This window comes from Lactuca virosa, chromosome 1, assembly GCF_052849685.1.
Source record: "Lactuca virosa cultivar CGN04683 chromosome 1, Lactuca_virosa_CGN04683_v6, whole genome shotgun sequence".
In the NCBI taxonomy this organism is placed as follows: Eukaryota; Viridiplantae; Streptophyta; class Magnoliopsida; order Asterales; family Asteraceae; genus Lactuca; species Lactuca virosa.
The window spans coordinates 22,697,301-22,721,443 of NC_136426.1; the positions used below are offsets into that span (position 1 = coordinate 22,697,301).

The 24,143-nt window shown below is 37.3% G+C and overlaps 1 protein-coding gene across 1 annotated transcript; it reads left to right on the forward strand.

The window, feature by feature from the left end:
- The first annotated feature begins 419 nt into the window (after positions 1-419).
- LOC145138737 (S-adenosyl-L-methionine-dependent methyltransferases superfamily protein) lies at positions 420-3,124 on the forward strand. The gene is made up of 9 exons (XM_079072979.1): positions 420-754; positions 828-889; positions 1,096-1,147; positions 1,300-1,414; positions 1,928-2,022; positions 2,129-2,235; positions 2,462-2,576; positions 2,658-2,702; positions 2,874-3,124. Exons 1-9 carry the CDS (start codon positions 569-571, stop codon positions 2,940-2,942), a joined length of 846 nt encoding a protein of 281 aa, XP_078929105.1. The 5' UTR covers positions 420-568; the 3' UTR covers positions 2,943-3,124.
- The last annotated feature ends 21,019 nt before the right edge of the window (positions 3,125-24,143 follow it).

The following is a 24,143-nucleotide window of genomic DNA, read 5'->3' on the forward strand; positions in this document are numbered from 1 at the left end:
ACATAACTTACATAATGACATTATCGCAAAAGGAGTTCTATTATGTGCTTCTTTATAAAATACATTCGTCTTCTTTGCCTTGGATGATCCTGATTTTTTTTATTTTTTTTTTTTCCAAAAAATACATTTTTGCCATGAGTGCAAAGCTCACTTCGTTTAGTTTTATATTTAAATTTTATTTTAAAAATATATGCATATCCTGATTGCCATAAAAAACTACATGTCCTGATTGCCATAAAAAACTACATGTCCTGCGCTTTGCACAGATAAACTAATGTTATATACTTGAAAACTATAACCGCAAAAGAAACGCCACCAAAAGTTGGTGTTGTACGATGCTCCTTATTATTTGTACTCGATGTTTTCTTTCTCTTCGGTCTTCTCTTCTTGGCTCTATTTTTATAAATTGTAATAAGACCCCATACTCTAGATGTTTTACATTTGATACCCCTGTATAATATTACTGTATATGGTTTCTCTCCCTTGGGTCTTATGGTAGGTTAATACCAACAGTGCCACCCGAAGATACAATCACTAACCAACTCCGTCGTACTCAGAAGTGAGAACAATGAATCAAGAGGCGGGCGGTCGCAATCGAAAGCGTAAGAGGAGAAACAACCACCGGAAAACCGAAACCCCCTCAAAAAAGCAGGCAGCCACCGCCACCGCCGCTGCCAGTTCGAGTGTCAAACAACCGCCTCCAACCTGCACTGTAGCTAAAAGTTTACCGAAACCTTTATCTTTTCTCGAAAAGGTGCCCCCTATCTCGTGAACTGTTTCTATGTATTGTACCAGATGGAATATGATTATTCATTTGTGTGTTTCAGATGAAAGCTAAATTAGCAGGAGGCCATTTTCGTATGATTAATGAGAAGCTTTATACCTGCTCGTAAGCCCTAAGATTTCCCCTCGTTTTATCCCTTTTAGTTTTACTATGGCATGATTTGCATTTCAACTAATCTTTTATCGTATACTTAGAATAAAACCCTATGTCTGTGTTCAGAACGTTTATCTTGTTGGTTAGGTTTTTGTAGCATGGATCATATATTTATATGAATGATCAATTGCTGTATCTGATAATTGATATGTATGCAGTGGAGATGAAGCCCTCAACTACTTTAAAGAAGACCCTTCATTGTTTAACATGGTAAGATATTTTGTCCCCGATTAGAGAATGTTCTTACAGCCTTTCTTGCTAGATTAGATCATGAAAGAGCAAAATACAGAAAAACACATCTAGTGAAAAATATTACTATTTGTGTCTAAATAATGCAACTAATATTCAACTCACTGGACCAGTATCATACAGGATATCAAGAACAAATGTCGCGTTGGCCTGAACAGCCAGTTAATATCATCATGAAGTGGCTAAAGGATCACACCTCTTCTTTAGTTGTCGCTGATTTTGGCTGTGGTATGTACATCTGTCACATTTATATTTAAGGGCTAAATGCAAGAAATATCAGCATGCTTGCTTTCATTTATTTATTTATTTATTATGCTATCCCAATTTTATTTCTTTCTATTGTTTCTTATTAACACATTATACTTAATAAATCTACCTAACTAGAGCATTGTACTTCCAATTCTTTTTCTCATTAAGACATTGTATTTTGATTTTTGATAGACTATCCAATCTTAGCAGTGAAAATTGCTTTGAATTTGGATGACATTGCAACAGTTGGGTAGAATTTTCAAAATACAACACTTTAATAGGAATAAATGAAAGTAGAATCCCATAATAAACAAATAAATGAAACAACAACAAAACCCAAAGCTCACAAGGATGTAAAGTAAGGGGAAATAAATAAATGAAAATACATTGATATTTCTTGCATTTAATTTAACCCTATATTAAATGTCAAATGTTTGATTCATTTAAGTGTAGTTTTTAGCTAATAATCTACAAGTGTTATATGTACAACAGGGGATGCTCGTCTTGCAAAAGGAGTAAAGAATAAGGTCTTTTCAATAGACCTTGTCTCAAAGGATCCTTCAGTGATCGCTTGTGACATGTCCAATGTAAGTCTCATCAAAAATGTTTCAAAGCTCTGTAAATTTCATAGATTTTAAAAAAGTTTAAATGACAAGATTTAAGAACACATGTATTATGTATGTTTCCTTGCAGACACCCCTTGAGACTTCATCTGTGGATGTTGCTGTTTTCTGCCTTTCACTAATGGGAACCAATTTCCCAAATTATCTTCAAGAAGCACACAGAGTACTTAAATCAAGGTACCTATATAATACCCCTTTTTCACTAAAATAGATCTGGAGTTACAATTCCAAAATGGATTGGGCTCCTTCTGGGCACTGGCCCACCGGCCTCCACCACTGTCATTGTGTACCTGATCTACATCTGACATGGTGCTTTTGGGATAGGACAGTGTGGGCCAGCCCAGGGGTTGTTGGAAGAATAATATATATTTTTTTTCTAATAAGTAATAATTTTGTCTCTCAGTGGTTGGCTTTTGATAGCGGAGGTGAAGAGTAGATTTGATCCAAACAACGGGGGAGCCGACCCGGATACGTTTTGTGAAGCCGTGTGTGAACTAGGGTTTACTTCTGTATCAAAGGTTTGTTCATCTTCTCTTGATACCTTTTAGTAAATTATTGTCACGTGTCCATGTTAATATATGTGTCCATTTTTTTTGCAGGATTTCTCAAATAAAATGTTCATACTTTTATACTTCAAGAAAAAGGTTCGAGTTCGACAGCTTTGTTTGCCTGATATTCTTTATTTGCCATTGTACCTTTTTTTTAAAAAGTAAATGATTGCAATAGGACTTACATATATAGCTTATAAGTCAAAAGGAACACTTATATATAGCTTGGCGGATTAAGTCTTGTTCTTATTTTGAAACTTTTTGCAGCCAAAGAAGAAGGCGAGCAAGGGGATTAATTGGCCTGAACTGAAGCCATGCCTGTACAAGCGTCGCTGATCTTGCTACAAAATCCTTTGACCGAGGGATTTAAACATATGGGATTTAGTTCTTAGCATTTCCTCCTTGTTAAAATATATATATACTCAAATCCTATTTTAATCTTAGAATTTCACAAGTATTTGTCTCTTGCTGGCCCATCTGTAACTCAGTCTTCTAGTTATGCTTGTTATTTCTTTTAATATTTGTGTTCTTCATTGACCATGCTGTGAAAATTCTAAAAGAGATCGTGTTATGTTCTTAAAAAAAAGATGCTATGAAAGTCGGAACTTTCATTTGGATTTTTTTTTTAAATAATTTTACAACATAACACCAAACTTGATACAAGAATGTTTAACATTTGTGTTTAGGAATTTGTCGAGCAGACTTCTTTGACCATTTTTGTTACGAACAAACAACTTTGTATGTGAAGAAAAAAAAAGACAACAATATCACATCGCATGAATGAATCTTTTAATAAGAACGTGAAAGAAAACGACAACATTTTTACCAACTTATGCACAGATCTACGCATGTTGTGTGTGTGAAGAGGTGGAACTTTACCACCCGAAACAAACATTTGACCTCCCTTCGAAAAACTCTAAGGGGTTGTTTGATAATGAGCTGACCGGGCTCGGTCAGTAAATTTTGGCTGACTTGGTCCGGTTAAGCCATTTGGTAGAGCCCCAAGTTGGATTACTCGGTCATCAATAGCCGATCAATCTCCTGACCCGGTAAGTGAAAAAAACGTAGCTGACTGGTAAAGAAACTCATTTGCCCTTCTTTCTTCCTTTCTGGTCGATCGACCTCTTCTCCCACCGCTCTCCTCAAACCTGCCACTCTCTCTATCTGCTCTCTAAACTTCACTTCAAATCGGTAATTGAATGGTTGATCAGAAGGGTAGATTTCAATCGATTTCATCTCACTCAAGCCCTGTGATTTAAAGAACAAGAACACGAATCTTTGTTGCACTGCGTCTAGGTTCGTATTATCTATTTTCTCTCTGTCTAGATTTCTTTTGCAATCGGTATTTGGTGTTCGCTTCATTAGTATTGGAATCGATGACCTTGCGTGCGTGTCCGGTACCCAACCAGAAACTCAAAATCGCAGCCTCTTCTCTCACTTGGTCTCAGAAATTAACACACCAGTCCTCCAATCAATCACCAAAAAATTCGATATTCACCCTCTTTCCTTTCAATTGATAAGTTGGTCGGAGATGGTGATGTTGCGTCTGGTGGTGGGTGATAAGGAGATATGTGGTAAATTTTGGTGGGTTAAGGTGTGCAATGGTGATGAATGTGAGTCAAGATGGTGGTTGTGACATCCCCAATTTCACGGCCAGAAAAGACCGATTTGTTTATGCTTTGTTTTATAAATCAGAGTAATCGTTTAAAGAAAACGGTTGCGGAATTTGTTCCCAAAACAAGATATGATAATAACTTATCAAAACATTTCTCAAAGAGAATGTATTTTTATTTAATAATAAAACCTCGGGATGTCATGTTCTGATACAGACACATAAGCATAAACATATCATACATTCATTTACACTAGTGATTTACATCTCTTATAATCTCTCAGTGAAATGGGTCTTCGCATCGATACCTGTGATACAAAGAAAACTGAGTGGGTCAGGCTTGGGAGCCTGGTGAGCATATAGGGTTTTCAACCCACAATAATATATTTATTATATTTAATCATCAAACAATCAACCCAATTACCCATCCCCATTATCTCCATTTATCTTAAGGATCTACCCTAAGAATCATCTATCCTTCATTCTTAAGGATTGACCTGAGGTATAGGCACGAAGTCACATCGTCGCCAGGGTTTACTCAATGGGCGCTAACTCCATAGTCACCAAGGTTTATACAATAGGCGCTAACTCCATAGTCACCAAGGTTTATACAATAAGCGCTAACTTCATAGTCACCAAGGTTTATACAATAGGCGCTAACTCCATAGTCACCAAGGTTTATACAATAGGCGCTAACTCCATAGTCACTCCATAGTCACCAAGGTTTATACAATAGGCGCTAACTCCATAGTCACCAAGGTTTATACAATAGACGCTAACTCCATAGTCACCAAATATCTCATCTACCCATGTTCTACCCAACATTTTCGTAGATATAAATACTTACACAGTTTAAATCATTTAACACCTGTATAAAACATCAATTCCACGCCCATATCAAATAGACAAACAATATATAACACATAGCACGTATTTCATGGCAAACACTTCATATATATGTGTTAGAAGAAAGTAACTACACACTCACACAAAACATATACTTAATACATTCAAACAATACTTGTATTAAAATCGTGTTTGTGAAAGGGACTATACACTCACTTGATAATACGATTATCGGACAACACTACGGCTCTCCAAGTAGTAACTCTTCGGTGAAACCGGGATATCTGTCACACCCCGAAACCGATGGCGGAAACGTTCCGGGGCGGAGGACGTCATGTGTAGCATCACAACCAATGAATAATAGCAATCATAGCAACACAACCAGTACAGTGCATACTAAAATAAAAATGTTTACATCAGTTCTGAAACTTGTTTGAATTACATCATATAACTTGTATGAATATAAACATTAAACTCTTATTGCTTCAACTCTTCAAAAACCCAGCAGGTATCTGTCTACTGATTTCCTGAGAATACAAGCAGTTTAAAAGAGTATCAACATAAAACTGGTGAGATCATAAGCGGTGGCTTGTAGTGAAAATCGTTGATGAGTTCGGAAAATATTTGTATAGTTTCAAGAAAATCCGATATTTTCCTTAGCGAAAATGAAGTGTTACATGTTCTGTAATAAACCATGAATATATGTATGTTTCCAAGAAAATCCGATATTTTCTTTAGTGAAAAGGTAGCGTTATCGATTTCGTATAAAACCATGAATGTTCGTTACTGAAAACTGTAGTGATAAGCGAATATACTACCTCATGAGACTAGCTAAAGCTAATTATGAAGTATATTTTGAATGCATAGCCATAGCGTAAATGGTTTTGTTTGAAAACCCTGGCCTGGCCAGTATACGTAGTGTGTTTTAGTTCTATTTAGTAAAAATAAAACCGTTGAAGAGTGTCAGATTTGTAAACTAAAGGTGATTTATACATAATGTGAGTCGTATAACCATGCTTGATATGACTAGTGACCTTTCCAACGTTCTTCAGGCGTCGAGTTAAATGACATTTATACATCTCAGGCGTGCCCGCCTAACTGTAGCTAGCAGTCCAGATGTGGGATTGTCAGTCCCGAATAGATCTATTCACAAATCTCACGCTCTCCCTCCAGGAGACTCTGGTTATACAGTGGTAGGATTTATCCCTGTACACCTAAGGGTACAGTAGTGAAGTAGCGCCTCACAGTATCGTACAATCTAGTTTACATATAGTGTAATAGCGTTCTACCGTAGTGAAAATCTGTATGTATACCGTATATAATGATAATTACAGTTATGAAAAAAAACATGATAAAGTGGTGATGTAACTGTAAACTATTTCTGTCTTCGTGCATATGTTTAATAGTGAAAGTTTCTGTACTCGTGATATTTAGAAAATCCCAAACTATACCGATTATAGTTTGCATGAATAGTGAATAGCGTGTCCGAAAAACTATGCAAATTTTTGTGAAAACGTCCCTTATGCTCAACACAGTACAAAAGGGTTAAAGTATGAGATTTGCATAAGTTTTGAAAACATTTATGTTTAGCTTGTATTCCCCCCCTGAAAACATTGAAAATATGGAAAAATGTAGGGGTATGCACTCACAGTTGTTGCGTGAAATCGTTGACTGAAAATAAAGATCCTCGAGTTGTTGCACGACACTTAACGAAATCCTATTATCAAATAAATACATATATGTATCTAAATTAGCAATTTCGATAAATAAAGTGTCATAAGAACACTTGTATTCGGTTGAGGAATGTTACCGGGACTTGATCGAATCAAAGAGAGTGAGTTTTCAGCCAAAAGCACCACCAAAAAGATGTTTACGGCTGTGATCTATAGTTTACGGTTTCTGAAGGCTCGGCGAGTTTACGGCCGTAAACTCAAGAACAGAGTTTACGGTCTTTGAAGGTTGGACCGTAAACTCAAGAACAGGGTTTACGGTTCTTGAAGGTGGACCGTAAACTCAAGAAAAATGGTTCTGATTGCTGATTTCGAAGAGATGAGCGTTTCCAGACGTTCCAAAGTGACTCCAAACGTGGTTTCTCGATGTTTTCCGAAGCTTGAAGGCGTTTTGAGTGTTTACGGTTAAGATTCTTAGAGAGAGAAGGAGAGAGTTTTTGGCCAGAAATGTTCTAATGAAGGTGGAGGCATCGTATTTATAGGGGTGTTGTGGGGGGTCCACTCTTCACTGACCGTAAACAGGTTTACGGTCGTAACCTCACTTAGACCGGGAATGTTTGATTTTTCGAGATTTTTGGGTTTCCGCGCGATTTTTGTTTCCAACTCGTAAATAATTTAATTATATACATAACTAGATTATTTTCAAAACCAAGAAGTTTGACGGAAAAGTTAATGCATTCGAAATTTTATTAACGGAAATCGTGTAACGGAAACGGACAAAGTTTCGGGTTGTCACATCATCCCCCCGTTAGAGGGAATTTCGTCCCGAAATTCGAACATAGAAGACAAATCATGGATTAGGAAAGAGATGTGGATATTTTTGTTTCATCTGATCTTCGCGCTCCCAAGTGAATTCGGGTCCCCGCCTGGCATTCCAGCGAACCTTCACTATCGGGATGCGACTTTGTTTCGTTCGTTTGATCTCTCTATCCATGATTTCGACCGGTTCTTCCACGAAGTTGAGGTTTTCGTTGATTTTAATCTCGTCGAGAGGAATCACAAGTGTCTCATCGGACAGACACTTCTTTAGGTTCGATACGTGGAAAACAGGATGGATGTTGTTGAGCTCTCGGGGTAATTGGAGTTTGTATGCTACTGGACCGATTCTAGCAAGGATTTCGAACGGTCCAATGTACCTTGGGTTTAGCTTTCCACGTTTCCCAAAACGTATCATGCCTTTCCAGGGTGAGACCTTCAGAAGGACGCGGTCACCAACCTGGAATTCCAAGGGTTTTCGTCTCTTATCGGCGTAACTCTTTTGTCTATCTCGAGAGGCTTTCAGTCGTTCTCGGATTTGTATAATTTTCTCAGTTGTTTCTCGGATGATCTCAGGACCAGTGAGAGTACTGTCGGGGACTTGACCCCTGGCTAGCTGCGTGTCACCCACTTCAGCCCAGCACAGAGGGGATATGCACTTACGGCCATAGAGGGCTTCAAACGGCGCAGCCTTGATGTTGGTATGGTAGCTGTTGTTGTAGAAAAATTCAACCAAAGGAAGATGAGCGTCCCAAGATGCGCCGAAATCGATAACGCGGGCTCTCAACATGTCTTCCAATGTCTGAATTGTTCTCTCACTCTGTCCATCAGTCTGCGGATGATAAGCCGTGCTCATGTCCAATTTAGTTCCAAGAGCTTTCTGTAGTGACTGCCAGAACCTCGATGTAAACCTGCTATCTCGATCGGAGATAATGGATGCAGGTACACCATGAAGGCGAACTATCTCTTGAATGTAGATCCGTGTGAGTCTCTCCATCTTGAAGTTTTCTTTGATTGGCAGGAAGTGGGCGGACTTCGTTAATCGATCGACAATTACCCAGATGGCATCGTGCCCACTCGGAGATCTGGGTAACTTGGTGATAAAATCCGTGGTTATCATTTCCCACTTCCACTCAGGTATTTCCGGCTGCTAAAGTAAACCTGAGGGCTTTTGGTATTCTACTTTTACCTTGGCACAAGTCAGGCACTTGCCCACGAAAGTAGCAATTTCAGCTTTCATGTTTGGCCACCAATAAAGTTGTTTGAGATCCAAGTACATCTTGTTCGAACCTGGATGAACGGAGTACTTTGTCTTGTGAGCCTCATTCATGACAACCTCTCTGTACCCGCCGAACTTTGGGGTCCAGATCCGGTTCATGAAATAGTACACTCCGTCTCCTTTGACCTCCAAGTTCTTGTCCATTCCTCGCAGTGACTCATTTGCCACGTTCTCGGGTTTTAAGGCTTCCAGCTGAGCCTCTCTGATTTGCGCGGTTAAATGGGAATGGATGGTCATTGTTAGTGCCTTCACCTTACGTCCTGAATACTCCTTTCGACTGAGGGCATCTGCTACCACATTGTCCTTTCCGGGATGATAGCGAATTTCGCACTCGTAGTCACTGAGTAACTCTACCCATCGTCGTTGTCTCATGTTTAACTCCTTTTGATCGAAAATATGTTGCAAGCTCTTATGGTCGGTGAAGATAGTGCATTTGGTTCCATAGAGATAGTGTCTCCAGATCTTTAATGCAAAGACCACTGCTCCTAACTCTAAATCGTGGGTTGTGTAATTGACCTCGTGTGTTTTCAACTGCCTCGAGGCATAGGCGATGACCTTTCCTCTCTGCATGAGCACACACCCTAGGCCCTGATTGGATGCATCACAGTAGACCACGAAGTCTTCTGTCCCTTCGGGCAAGGACAATATAGGTGCGCTGCATAGGGCCCGCTTCAATGTTTGAAATGCAGTGTCTTGCTTAGCTTCCCAACTGAAGGTTACACCCTTCTGGGTCAGGGTCGTTAAGGGCTTAGCGATTCTGGATAAGTTCTGGATGAACTTACGATAATAGCCCGCGAGACCCAAGAATTGCCGGATTTCTGTGGGTGTCTTCGGTGCAGACCAGTTCTCAATCGCCTTGATCTTGGAAGGGTCCACGTGTATTCCTTCCTTGCTAATCACGTGTCCTAGGAAATTTACCTTCCCGATCCAGAATTCGCACTTCGAGAATTTCGCGTATAGTTTTTCTGCCCTTAATGTTTCCAACACCTGCCTTAAGTGCTGTCTATGGTCATCCTCACTCCGCGAATAGACAAGTATATCGTCGATGAACACAATCACGAACTTGTCTAAGAAAGGGCGGCACACCCGATTCATCAGGTCCATGAATACTGACGGTGCGTTGGTTAGACCAAAGGGCATTACTACAAACTCGTAGTGTCCATAGCGAGTTCGGAATGCTGTTTTGGGCACATCATTCTCATGAACTCGCAACTGATGGTACCCTGATCTTAGATCTATCTTTGAGAAATAACTGACTCCCTGAAGTTGGTCGAAGAGATCGTCGATTCTGGGTAAGGGATATCGGTTCTTGATGGTAAGCTTATTCAGCTCTCGGTAGTCAATACACATCCGAAAGGATCCATCTTTCTTTTTCACAAATAAGATCGGAGCTCCCCAGGGTGAGGAACTCGGCCTTATGAATCCCTTACTGATCAGCTCATTGATCTGACTGGATAATTCTTGCATTTCCGCTGGTGCTAAACGGTAAGGGGATTTAGCTACAGGAGTAGCTCCGGGGATCAAGTCGATACGAAACTCGACTTGGCGCTCGGGAGGGATTCCTGGGAGATCTTCGGGAAAAACATCAGGAAAGTTACAGACTTCGGGGATGCTCTCGAGGTCTCTAACTCCTTGCGTCACGTCTAAAACGTGAGCTAGAAATGCATGGCACTCCTTTCGCAGATACTTCCGAGCTTTGATGCATGAAATGATTCGGAAGTTCGAGCTAGGCTTATCTCCGTAAATCATGAGAGCTTCGCCAGAGGGAAGGTTGAGACGGATAGCCTTCTCGAAGCAAAGAATATCATCATGATTGGGACTCAACCAATCCATGCTGATAATGACATCGAAGCTCTTGATGGACACAGACATAAGATCGATAGGAAAAGAATAATTGTCTAGGGTAAGAGTACAGCCTATGAATATGTCGTTAGTGCTCTCCTTCTTTCCGTTAGCCATCTCGACGGTAAATGTTTCGGTTAGAGGTTGGGATTTACATTTGATTAGATGTTTGAATGCGTGACTAACAAAACTCCTCTCCGCACCAGAATCGAAGAGAATGCATGCATAAGAGTTGTCAAGGAGGAACGTACCCGTAACAACGGTAGGATCAGCAACTGCTTCCTCCTGGCCCATCACCAGAACTCTCCGTGTATTGCCACCAGTTGTTTCCTTGGGGCAGTTTCTCCTGAAGTGCCCAGCCTCTCCACATCTATAACAAGTTTGACCAGCGCCCGCTCCCGGAGCCTGGTTGGTTGGTTGAGCTGGTGTCTTGCAGTATCGAACTGTGTGCCCCTTCCTTCCACAGTTGTTGCAACTCAGCTCACGGCAGGGTCCGTGATGATGGAAGTTACACTTGTTGCACAGAGGTAGTTTTCCAGCATAACCACCGGTAGGGGATTGGGTGGTTGGAACAGAAGTGGGAGTAGCAGCAGGAGCGGTTGTTGGATTAATGTCTAAGTCCATAACTATAATTGGTAAGACTTGACCCGACCCGGCATGGTCCATTTGGGTTGCATGGCATCATGCATTTGGATAGACTATAATGAGAGAAATAACACTTAAGGTTGGTTAATATATTATAAGTTCTAATATATTAATAAGGTTATTTAATTAGTATTGATCAAGAATTAATTTGGAATTAATTAAGTGATCAAAAGGAGACTAATTAAATATATAGGTTGATTGTGTAAATCATTCATTCTTATATATGTGGGCTTGTGATCCAAGATTCCTTATGTTGGACTAAGTCCACGGGGTGACCCATGGATACTCCATGGAGGTTAAAATCCATGGAGCATAAGGAATGGGTAAAGTTATGAGTTACATGGTGTAACCCTAATAGCCACCATATAAAAGAATCCCATGGCTCAAGAAATCGTGCACTAATGTGTGAGTGTGAGGGCTAGACGATTTCAAGGAGTGTTCAAGTTTCTCTCAAGTTATTCCAAGTGTATTTGGTGTTGTGTGAACCATTTGAGGTGTCACACTTGGGGAACTAGGCACTCAAGCTTCATGAAGACATTCTACATCAAAGAGGTATGTATTCTATCTTGTTATATTTATTATTTTGTATGCTAGATTAGGATAATACCTTGGATGTTCATAATTGTATGTATAATAGAGAAAACATAGATCCAAGGTATTTAGGTTATGAGCATTCTAACACTCCTAAGCTTCATGACTAACACTTTACACAATTGGCCTAAGTAGGGTTATGAGCATTCTAACACTCCTAAGTGTACATGCAACCCTAAATACCTTGGATCTATGTTTTCTCTATTATACATACAATTATGAACATCCAAGGTATTATCCTAATCTAGCATACAAAATAATAAATATAACAAGATAGAATACATACCTCTTTGATGTAGAATGTCTTCATGAAGCTTGAGTGCCTAGTGCCCCAAGTGTGACACCTCAAATGGTTCACACAACACCAAATACACTTGGAATAACTTGAGAGAAACTTGAACACTCCTTGAAATCGTCTAGCCCTCACACTCACACATTAGTGCACGATTTCTTGAGCCATGGAATTCTTTTATATGGTGGCTATTAGGGTTACACCATGTAACTCATAACTTTACCCATTCCTTATGCTCCATGGATTTTAACCTCCATGGGTCACCCCATGGACTTAGTCCAACATAAGGAATCTTGGATCACAAGCCCACATATATAAGAATGAATGATTTACACAATCAACCCATATATTTAATTAGTCTCCTTTTGATCACTTAATTAATTCTTGATCAATACTAATTAAATAACCTTATTAATATATTAGAACTTATAATATATTAACCAACCTTAAGTGTTATTTCTCTCATTATAGTCTATCCAAATGCATGATGCCATGCAACCCAAATGGACCATGCCGGGTCGGGTCAAGTCTTACCAATTATAGTTATGGACTTTGACATTAATCCAACAGTCTCCCACTTGGATAAGTCTAAAACTATTATTGCATATGACTTCAGGAACCGATCAGCAATCGTAGCTCTCAAAAGCTTCTGTCGAACTCTAACCTTGTCGATGAACTCTGACCTTTGTCAATGACTTGTCCATTAGATAAGGGATCATATATTCCTCCATTCTAGATATCATATGGACTGAGACATGGATTATCAATCATTCTTTCTGTCCATTTGTTGTTTCCCGATTTCCGATTCATGATGACTGACTGATTGAAGAAATCAAATCAGTCCTGGCTTGGCCAAGCACTCACATGTATCATCTTTAAATCATCGAGGGGCCCACAGATATCGCTTTTATCCCGAAGGTAAAAGGAATGGATAAACTTCGACTCATATGGCTTGTTCTACTACTTGTTGAATCATACACAAAGGCACGTTTTATAACATCGAGTTACCAATGCGTTTTCGTGCAATCAATGTATAACCAACTCATAGTAACAACTCATATCTCTAGGTTTGAAGAATATAAGATATTATCGTCTCATGATCACTCGTGATAAAATCCATGAAGTGATTCAAATGAGCGCGGGTTAAATCCAATACTCAGAACTTATGAGCACTCATGAGTGTTGTAGCACCACTTTGTCCACCAACTTGGACCTCTACAAACCAACCCATGACAGTCTTGATTCATATCTACTTCCAACATATGACCGACTGTGGATGGTTTGAATAACTTAATCATTCAGGAAGAGCGACTTAGTTATTCTGGAAGTCAAAACATGCAAAGTGAAACACAAGAATAAATGAATCAAATATGGTATCAAACCCTATGAATATAAATAAACACTTTTATTTATCACCATACTGATTACTCATTATTCATTGTTTCGGTTTTATCAACTTTATACTTGAATTTAAAACAATAGTTGTCCCATGCTCCAAGCATGTACACTATGTTTTCTAAACACTAGTCATGCCATACACCAAGTATGCATACTATGTTTGTCTATGATCTTTACTTTGTAAAATAGATCAATTGAACATCACTCCAATGATCCTCTTTTCACAGTCCCAAATCCTTACTGCAAATGCAAGAATTCCAAATTCATGTCATTTACTGAAATCTGTTAGATTCTAAACTTATATGCATTGATCCTCTTAATGATTATGCACAAAGTCAGAAAGACTTGACAACAATCATTACAGAGCATTCCAAAGGAGATCAGCTCCTTGGAAACATCCTTCTTTCATTAAGTTTCCTAATCTTACACAGATTGAATAATTTCTAACTTTGAAACATTTCCATATTCCATTTTGACTATCACTTCAGAACAAGAGTTGCCTCCTTACAGATTATGTCAATATGGTCCTTCCAGAATTAACATTATACTTCCAACTGTCCTTGAGAAACCAATCTTTGGTAAACCTTAGATTCTCCTCGATAATTGCTTAATCATTTTAGTCATATCCAATTCTAGACCTTTTCCCTTCATAATGCCCCATGCATTTGGAAAATTTTAGAAAGGATGAATATAGCACATGTAATCGATCCTATATCCGAAGCATATGGGACACGATTCATGATGTCTCACATAAAGACTAAACCAGTCTTTTGCTATAATATTTCCATTTCAATTTGCCAAGTTCTCAAAATTCAGATTATGAAAAGGGATGCCGTAATCATAATCGAATTTTAGAACGCAAATAATGGACCCATATATAGAATTTCCTTATGTTGAGCCATTCCAACATGAAATTCATATATATATATATATCCTTGATTAAATACGATTAAAATCCCAATCTAAGCTTTTTAGAATTGAAATGAAGTATAATTTCCTCTCCCTTAATTATAGCAAAACAACTTTTTCAACCCCTGCAACCTCACGAATTGAAACTTTTGTTTTCTATAATTAACATTGCTAACTTGCAACCTTTGTCATAATTATCATGCTCCAACTAACATGATGATTATTAGCATAACACTTATGCTCCCACTAGCTTTGACATGTACTCAGAAATCAGCTGACTTTCTTACCAAAGTTCAGATTTCTGATACTAGATTGTTTTGATAAAACTTTATCAAAATCATACACCTCTCTTAGATAGCTCACATGTGTGTCTAAACAATTTTAGAACTATGAAAAGGGATGCCGTAATCATAGTCTCAATTGTTTAGACCTTTGCCACTTCTCACAAGTCCATGTTAGTGTGCCGGTAAACCACACACGCTCCACTAACGACTTTGAGAATGCAAATATCACAATTGCTATCTAGCTAAAATCTACTTAGTGAAAGTGTTTCCTCACCATCATTTTCATGAATCGGAGAGAAACCTTATGACACTTAGATTTAATAGTGTATGTGTTCTTATCCATGTGAATTTGTCAAAACCATAATCACAAGACAAGGTTAGTGACAAATCCAAACTCATATTGATTAAACTTGTGCAATCTTAAATTCTTGCCATTTGGCAGCTCAGGTGCCTGCCATTGCTTCCAAGTAGTTGTGCAACCAATTGAGAACTCTCAGAACTCCTATGCAAAGCCAACTTGAATAGGCACAAAAATTTCAACACGATAGGTTATAAACCTCAAGTCGTGTGCTAGTGAAGGACTTTAGGTTTTATTCTTGATTAAGTCTTGAAACTTTCAAGAGCTTTAAGACTCCCACTGTCCTCTTGACATATAAGACTCCCTTGTCAAATATTCAAGAGATAGTGCAGATTCTTTATCAAGACTAACACTTTACACAACTGGCCTAAGTTGGTCTCTGTTTTATCCAAAACATCACAACTTACCAATTTCAAATGTACAAGAGTAGATAACCTTTTACTCTTACATTTGACTAGTGTTAACAAACCCTCTTTAAGATATGTCACTCAAGTTACAATCTTTGAATATGACTCTAAGAATTGTTTTGGAACGAAGTATGACTCATCCTTTTGATTTAACCATTTCAACAATTCATGACTCCTCTTCTTGACTTTAGAGGACCAATTGTGATATGGTATCTTAATCATTAAGATGATCATAAACATGATACTAAAGTACTCTCCCATCTTTTCAGATTTGAGAAACTTTTATCTTTCTGCCATACTTTGATTCTTCTTATTCGTTCTGTCTCACATTGAAACTTCTCCAATGCTACAGACTTATACTTAAACTTATAAGTATAACCATATTTACTGAACTTAAGTAAATCATGACGAATAGTCTTCTTGATCTTTTGTGGTGGACTTGACCAGTGCACAAGAATGTGTACTCGATCCCTTAGTCCTTTCCTTATTCGCATAAGGAATTAGTCTTAATTTTCCAAGCTGAAAGTTCTCATTCATCATACTATACAACTTGCATGATTCCAAGTTTCGGTCCAATTGAACCTTGGGTGATGAGAATCTTTCCTTATTTGGTAATATTAGACACTACCACAACCGAAAGAATCAAATCCATTTTTCCAATATTGCTATCAATGGAATCTTATAAGCAACAACTTTTCACAAATGCCATTGTAAGGATACTTAAAATAAATAAAATCAAATCCTTTTTCTTTTATTTTAAAACTTTGCGGAAAAACTTATCCTTACAATCCATATGAAAACCTTGTTGTTATCTATTCCTAAGCAATATAAATATCATAACTCTTAAGTAATAGCCCAAAATTCTGATCACCGAACCATGCGATTGAAATCCATCTTCGCGATCAGAATCAGCATGTACTTAATAGAGTTAGACAATGGACTTTACCTGAAGTAGAGCCAAACTTATTGACTTTAGCATCCTTAGGTAAATTTGGCAGCTTCGTAACCAATGCCCCTTCCTTTGGCAATAGTTACCTATGGATCCTTGATAATGAGACTATCTCAGACTTCGCCTCTCTCTTTACCATTGGGTCAACAGAGTTGACTATGGCCGATCCCTTTCCATTGGGAAGAGAGAGCTTTACTGGATATCCAATGGCATCATTGTCAATGTCCATAGCGTTTTAGGAAGTTGATCTTAGCAAATAGATAAGATCATTAAGGGTCTTGTCTTAGTCTGTTTCATAGGATTCCCAAAAGAACTCACTATGTGACTTAGAAAGTAGTTGAGCCATCAACTTTCTCAAGACTTTGACACCCAACTCTCCCGGCTTGTCAATATGTGACTACATCTCCAAGATGTGATCACACCTAGACCTTGCCTTGCCAATAGGGCTTGAGTGACCTTAAACTTTTTAGGAACTTGTGGGTTAGGGAGAATAATTGGAGGAGGTGAAAGAAGTATGATATCCATGGGACATCATCTTCATTTAGGAAAGCTTGTTTCAAGAGATTTGGGAAGATCATAAATGTCTAGACCAGACATCTTTTTGGGAGATATTCAAGATAGTTGATTTAAAGTCCTTAATATGACACCCAATATGAAATATTAAGGCTAGGACCAAACAAACTATTTTATAACTTAGAAGAGGGATGCCGTAATCCAAGCTATAAAATATTTGAAGGTAGGTGAATGACGATTCACCAATTTCCACCATGAAAAACGAAATAATTTATTAGGTTTTAATTGGATTTGAAAGTCCTAGATCTTTGAGATTCATTGAACTGTTCAAAGGCATGTTTCAATCTCGAGTGTGCCCTTCAGGTTTTGTGACTGGGATGCCGAGGATCACAAAACAAGGTGTGAATAACCATGCAAATATACTTGGTACCCTTAATATTTACCCCTTAATCAGTGTGTCGGTTAACCACACACGCTCCACCGATACTATGATAAATATTAAGTTACCCTTTGCCTACCTTGTTAAGTCCAGGTTAGTGTGCCGGTTAACCACACACGCTCCACTAACGACTTAGGAGTGTTAGAATGCTCATAACCTAAATACCTTGGATCTATGTTTTCTCTATTATACATACAATTATGAACATCCAAGGTATTATCCTAATCTAGCATACAAAATAATAAATATAACAAGATAGAATACATACCTCTTTGATGTAGAATGTCTTCATGAAGCTTGAGTGCCTAGTGCCCCAAGTGTGACACCTCAAATGGTTCACACAACACCAAATACACTTGGAATAACTTGAGAGAAACTTGAACACTCCTTGAAATCCTCTAGCCCTCACACTCACACATTAGTGCACGATTTCTTGAGCCATGGGATTCTTTTATATGGTGGCTATTAGGGTTACACCATGTAACTCATAACTTTACCCATTCCTTATGCTCCATGGATTTTAACCTCCATGGAGTATCCATGGGTCACCCCATGGACTTAATCCAACATAAGGAATCTTGGATCACAAGCCCACATATATAAGAATGAATGATTTACACAATCAACCCATATATTTAATTAGTCTCCTTTTGATCACTTAATTAATTCCAAATTAATTCTTGATCAATACTAATTAAATAACCTTATTAGTATATTAGAACTTATAATATATTAACCAACCTTAAGTGTTATTTCTCTCATTATAGTCTATCCAAATGCATGATGCCATGCAACCCAAATGGACCATGCCGGGTCGGGTCAAGTCTTACCAATTATAGTTATGGACTTAGACATTAATCCAACAGTCTCCCACTTGGATAAGTCTAAAACTATTATTGCGTATGACTTCAGGAACCGATCAGCAATCGTAGCTCTCAAAAGCTTCTGTCGAACTCTGACCTTGTCGATGAACTCTGACCTTTGTCAATGACTTGTCCATTAGATAAGGGATCATATATTCCTCCATTCTAGATATCATATGGACTGAGACATGGATTATCAATCATTCTCTCTGTCCATTTGTTGTTTCCCGATTTCCGATTCATGATGACTGACTGATTGAAGAAATCAAATCAGTCCTGGCTTGGCCAAGCACTCACATGTATCATCTTTAAATCATCGAGGGGCCCACATATATCGCTTTTATCCCGAAGGTAAAAGGAATGGATAAACTTCGACTCATATGGCTTGTTCTACTACTTGTTGAATCATACACAAAGGCACGTTTTATAACATCGAGTTACCAATGCGTTTTCGTGCAATCAATGTATAACCAACTCATAGTAACAACTCATATCTCTAGGTTTGAAGAATATAAGATATTATCGTCTCATGATCACTCATGATAAAATCCATGAAGTGATTCAAATGAGCGCGGGTTGAATCCAATACTCAGAACTTATGAGCACTCATGAGTGTTGTAGCACCACTTTGTCCACCAACTTGGACCTCTACAAACCAACCCATGACAGTCTTGATTCATATCTACTTCCAACATATGACCGACTGTGGATGGTTTGAATAACTTAATCATTCAGGAAGAGCGACTTAGTTATTCTGGAAGTCAAAACATGCAAAGTGAAACACAAGAATAAATGAATCAAATATGGTATCAAACCCTATGAATATAAATAAACACTTTTATTTATCACCATACTGATTACTCATTATTCATTGTTTCGGTTTTATCAACTTTATACTTGAATTTAAAACAATAGTTGTCCCATGCTCCAAGCATGTACACTATGTTTTCTAAACACTAGTCATGCCATACACCAAGTATGCATACTATGTTTGTCTATGATCTTTACTTTGTAAAACAGATCAATTGAACATCACTCCAATGATCCTCTTTTCACAGTCCCAAATCCTTACTGCAAATGCAAGAATTCCAAATTCATGCCATTTACTGAATTCTGTTAGATTCTAAACTTATATGCATTGATCCTCTTAATGATTATGCACAAAGTCAGAAAGACTTGACAACAATCATTACAGAGCATTCCAAAGGAGATCAGCTCCTTGGAAACATCCTTCTTTCATTAAGTTTCCTAATCTTACACAGATTGAATAATTTCTAACTTTGAAACATTTCCATATTCCATTTTGACTATCACTTCTGAACAAGAGTTGCCTCCTTAAAGATTATGTCAATATGGTCCTTCCAGAATTAACATTATACTTCCAACTGTCCTTGAGCAACCAATCTTTGGTAAACCTTAGATTATCCTCGACAATTGCTTAATCATTTTAGTCATATCCAATTCTAGACCTTTTCCCTTCATAATGCCCCAGGCATTTGGAAAATTTTAGAAAGGATGAATATAGCACATGTAATCGATCCTATATCCGAAGCATATGGGACACGATTCATGATGTCTCACATAAAGACTAAACCAGTCTTTTGCTATAATATTTCCATTTCAATTTGCCAAGTTCTCAAAATTCAGATTATGAAAAGGGATGTCGTAATCATAATCGAATTTTAGAACGCAAATAATGGACCCATATATAGAATTTCCTTATGTTGAGCCATTCCAACATGAAATTCATATATATATATATATATATATATATATATATATATATATATATATATATATATATATATATATCCTTGATTAAATACGATTAAAATCTCAATCTAAGCTTTTTAGAATTAAAATGAAGTATAATTTCCTCTTCCTTTATTATAGCAAAACAATTTTTTCAACCCCTGCAACCTCACGAATTGAAACTTTTGTTTTCTATAATTAACATTGCTAACTTGCAACCTTTGTCATAATTATCATGCTCCCACTAACATGATGATTATTAGCATAACACTTATGCTCCCACTAGCTTTGACATGTACTCAGAAATCAGCTGACTTTCTTACCAAAGTTCAGATTTCTGATACTAGATTGTTTTAATAAAACTTTATCAAAATTATACACCTCTCTTAGATAGCTCACATGTGTGTCTAAACAATTTTAGAACTATGAAAAGGGATGCCGTAATCATAGTCTCAATTGTTTAGACCTTTGCCACTTCTCACAAGTCCATGTTAGTGTGCCGATAAACCACACACGCTCCACTAACGACTTTGAGAATGCAAATATCATAATTTCTATCTAGCTAAAATCTACTTAGTGAAAGTGTTTCCTCACCATCATTTTCATGAATCGGAGAGAAACCTTATGACACTTAGATTTAATAGTGTATGTGTTCTTATCCATGTGAATTTGTCAAAACCATAATCACAAGACAAGGTTAGTGACAAATCCAAACTCATATTGATTAAACTTGTGCAATCTTAAATTCTTGCCATTTGGCAGCTCAGGTGCCTGCCATTGCTTCCAAGTAGTTGTGCAACCAATTGAGAACTCTCAGAACTCCTATGCAAAGCCAACTTGAATAGGCACAAAAATTTCAACACGATAGGTTATAAACCTCAAGTCGTGTGCTAGTGAAGGACTTTAGGTTTTATTCTTGATTAAGTCTTGAAACTTTCAAGAGCTTTAAGACTCCCACTGTCCTCTTGACATATAAGACTCCCTTGTCAAATATTCAAGAGATAGTGCGGATTCTTTATCAAGACTAACACTTTACACAACTGGCCTAAGTTGGTCTCTGTTTTATCCAAAACATCACAACTTACCAATTTCAAATGTACAAGAGTAGATAACCTTTTACTCTTACATTTGACTAGTGTTAACAAACCCTCTTTAAGATATGTCACTCAAGTTACAATCTTTGAGTATGACTCTAAGAATTGTTTTGGAACGAAGTATGACTCATCTTTTTGATTTAACCATTTCAACAATTCATGACTCCTCTTCTTGACTTTAGAGGACCAATTGTGATATGGTATCTTAATCATTAAGATGATCATAAACATGATACTAAAGTACTCTCCCATCTTTTCAGATTTGAGAAACTTTTATCTTTCTGCCATACTTTGATTCTTCTTATTCGTTCTGTCTCACATTGAAACTTCTCCAATGCTACAGACTTATACTTAAACTTATAAGTATAACCATATTTACTGAACTTAAGTAAATCATGACGAATAGTCTTCTTGATCTTTTGTGGTGGACTTGACCAGTGCACAAGAATGTGTACTCGATCCCTTAGTCCTTTCCTTATTCGCATAAGGAATTAGTCTTAATTTTCCAAGCTGAAAGTTCTCATTCATCATACTATACAACTTGCATGATTCCAAGTTTCGGTCCAATTGAACCTTGGGTGATGAGAATCTTTCCTTATTTGGTAATATTAGACACTACCACAACCGAAAGAATCAAATCCATTTTTCCAATATTGCTATCAATGGAATCTTATAAGCAACAACTTTTCACAAATGCCATTGTAAGGATACTTAAAATAAATAAAATCAAATCCTTTTTCTTTTATTTTAAAACTTTGCGGAAAAACTTATCCTTACAATCCATATGAAAACCTTGTTGTTATCTATTCCTAAGCAATATAAATATCATAACTCTTAAGTAATAGCCCAAAATTCTGATCACCGAACCATGCGATTGAAATCCATCTTCGCGATCAGAATCAGCATGTACTTAATAGAGTTAGACAATGGACTTTACCTGAAGTAGAGCCAAACTTATTGACTTTAGCATCCTTAGGTAAATTTGGCAGCTTCGTAACCAATGCCCCTTCCTTTGGCAATAGTTACCTATGGATCCTTGATAATGGGACTATCTCAGACTTCGCCTCTCTCTTTACCATTGGGTCAACAGAGTTGACTATGGCCGATCCCTTTCCATTGGGAAGAGAGAGCTTTACTGGATATCCAATGGCATCATTGTCAATGTCCATAGCGTTTTAGGAAGTTGATCTTAGCAAATAGATAAGATCATTAAGGGTCTTGTCTTAGTCTGTTTCATAGGATTCCCAAAAGAACTCACTATGTGACTTAGAAAGTAGTTGAGCCATCAACTTTCTCAAGACTTTGACACCCAACTCTCCCGGCTTGTCAATATGTGACTACATCTCCAAGATGTGATCACACCTAGACCTTGCCTTGCCAATAGGGCTTGAGTGACCTTAAACTTTTTAGGAACTTGTGGGTTAGGGAGAATAATTGGAGGAGGTGAAAGAAGTATGATATCCATGGGACATCATCTTCATTTAGGAAAGCTTGTTTCAAGAGATTTGGGAAGATCATAAATGTCTAGACCAGACATCTTTTTGGGAGATATTCAAGATAGTTGATTTAAAGTCCTTAATATGACACCCAATATGAAATATTAAGGCTAGGACCAAACAAACTATTTTATAACTTAGAAGAGGGATGCCGTAATCCAAGCTATAAAATATTTGAAGGTAGGTGAATGACGATTCACCAATTTCCACCATGAAAAACGAAATAATTTATTAGGTTTTAATTGGATTTGAAAGTCCTAGATCTTTGAGATTCATTGAACTGTTCAAAGGCATGTTTCAATCTCGAGTGTGCCCTTCAGGTTTTGTGACTGGGATGCCGAGGATCACAAAACAAGGTGTGAATAACCATGCAAATATACTTGGTACCCTTAATATTTACCCCTTAATCAGTGTGTCGGTTAACCACACACGCTCCACCGATACTATGATAAATATTAAGTTACCCTTTGCCTACCTTGTTAAGTCCAGGTTAGTGTGCCGGTTAACCACACACGCTCCACTAACGACTTAAGCAAAGTGCAAAGTGTAATTTCATGGGTTAGCACCAAATTCATATTTTCCTAAGTAACTAAGATTGGGTATTAATAAGAGTTTAGTTACTTAGCATTTATCATTAATACTTTTAATGAAAGGAGAATTATAGTCCTTGTCCTACCCGTTCGGCTAACGACCCTCCACCAGTCAAGGAAGCGGTGGGTGAGAGTGGACACCCATTAAACTGTAATTTTATAGGCAGTAACCTTATACCCCCCTTATAGACCGGCTTCGTGAATGAGGCCTACTAACGGTAAGACTGACTTTACTCTTATACATATATATAAATATTATTAACTTATAATATTATAAAGTATAAGGGTTGAATTTTAACTTTTAAAATTCTAAGGGCTAACTTGGAATTAAAGTATTCATAAGTGAAAACTTTTCAAATTCCAAAACTTGAGGGCAAGTTTTGAAACTATTCAAAACTAATTAATTCCATAACTTATGAGTTTAAAGTAGTTTTAATTAAAAAAAAAAAAAAAAAACTCTTCAAGTTCCATAACTTGAGGACAAGTTATGGAAGACTTTAAACTAATTAATAAAAAAATAACCTTTTTTTATTGTAACTTATGGAACTAATTAAGGTTACACTTTTTTTTTTAATGAAGAGACTCTTCATTTTGTAACCTTTGCCAACTTTTATGAGTTTTATGATTCTTAAATGTGACTTTTCATATAACTTGAGGACAAGTTACAAAAACACACTTTGGAATCAACTCTTAGATTAAAATGGATTGAAAACAACTATTTCACACAACTTTTCTATTAATCTAAGAACCTCATAAGAACAAGATAATTCAAATCATCAATCTTCAAGAAATTAACATGAACATACAAACTAATACAAATCTTGAAATTATGACAATTATCTTAGAAATTGGATTAACATGAACATTACCACATCAAAAACAAGTTTATAAG

What these genes read in the sequence shown, in the direction of transcription:
- LOC145138737 (XM_079072979.1), top strand. Translation starts at nt 569, where the DNA reads ATGAATCAAGAGGCGGGCGGTCGCAATCGAAAGCGTAAGAGGAGAAAC. An exon ending in TGTCGCTGATTTTGGCTGTG is followed by an intron (nt 1,415 to 1,927) that starts GTATGTACATCT and finishes TATGTACAACAG; the next exon opens with GGGATGCTCGTCTTGCAAAA. An exon ending in TCGCTTGTGACATGTCCAAT is followed by an intron (nt 2,023 to 2,128) that starts GTAAGTCTCATC and finishes GTTTCCTTGCAG; the next exon opens with ACACCCCTTGAGACTTCATC.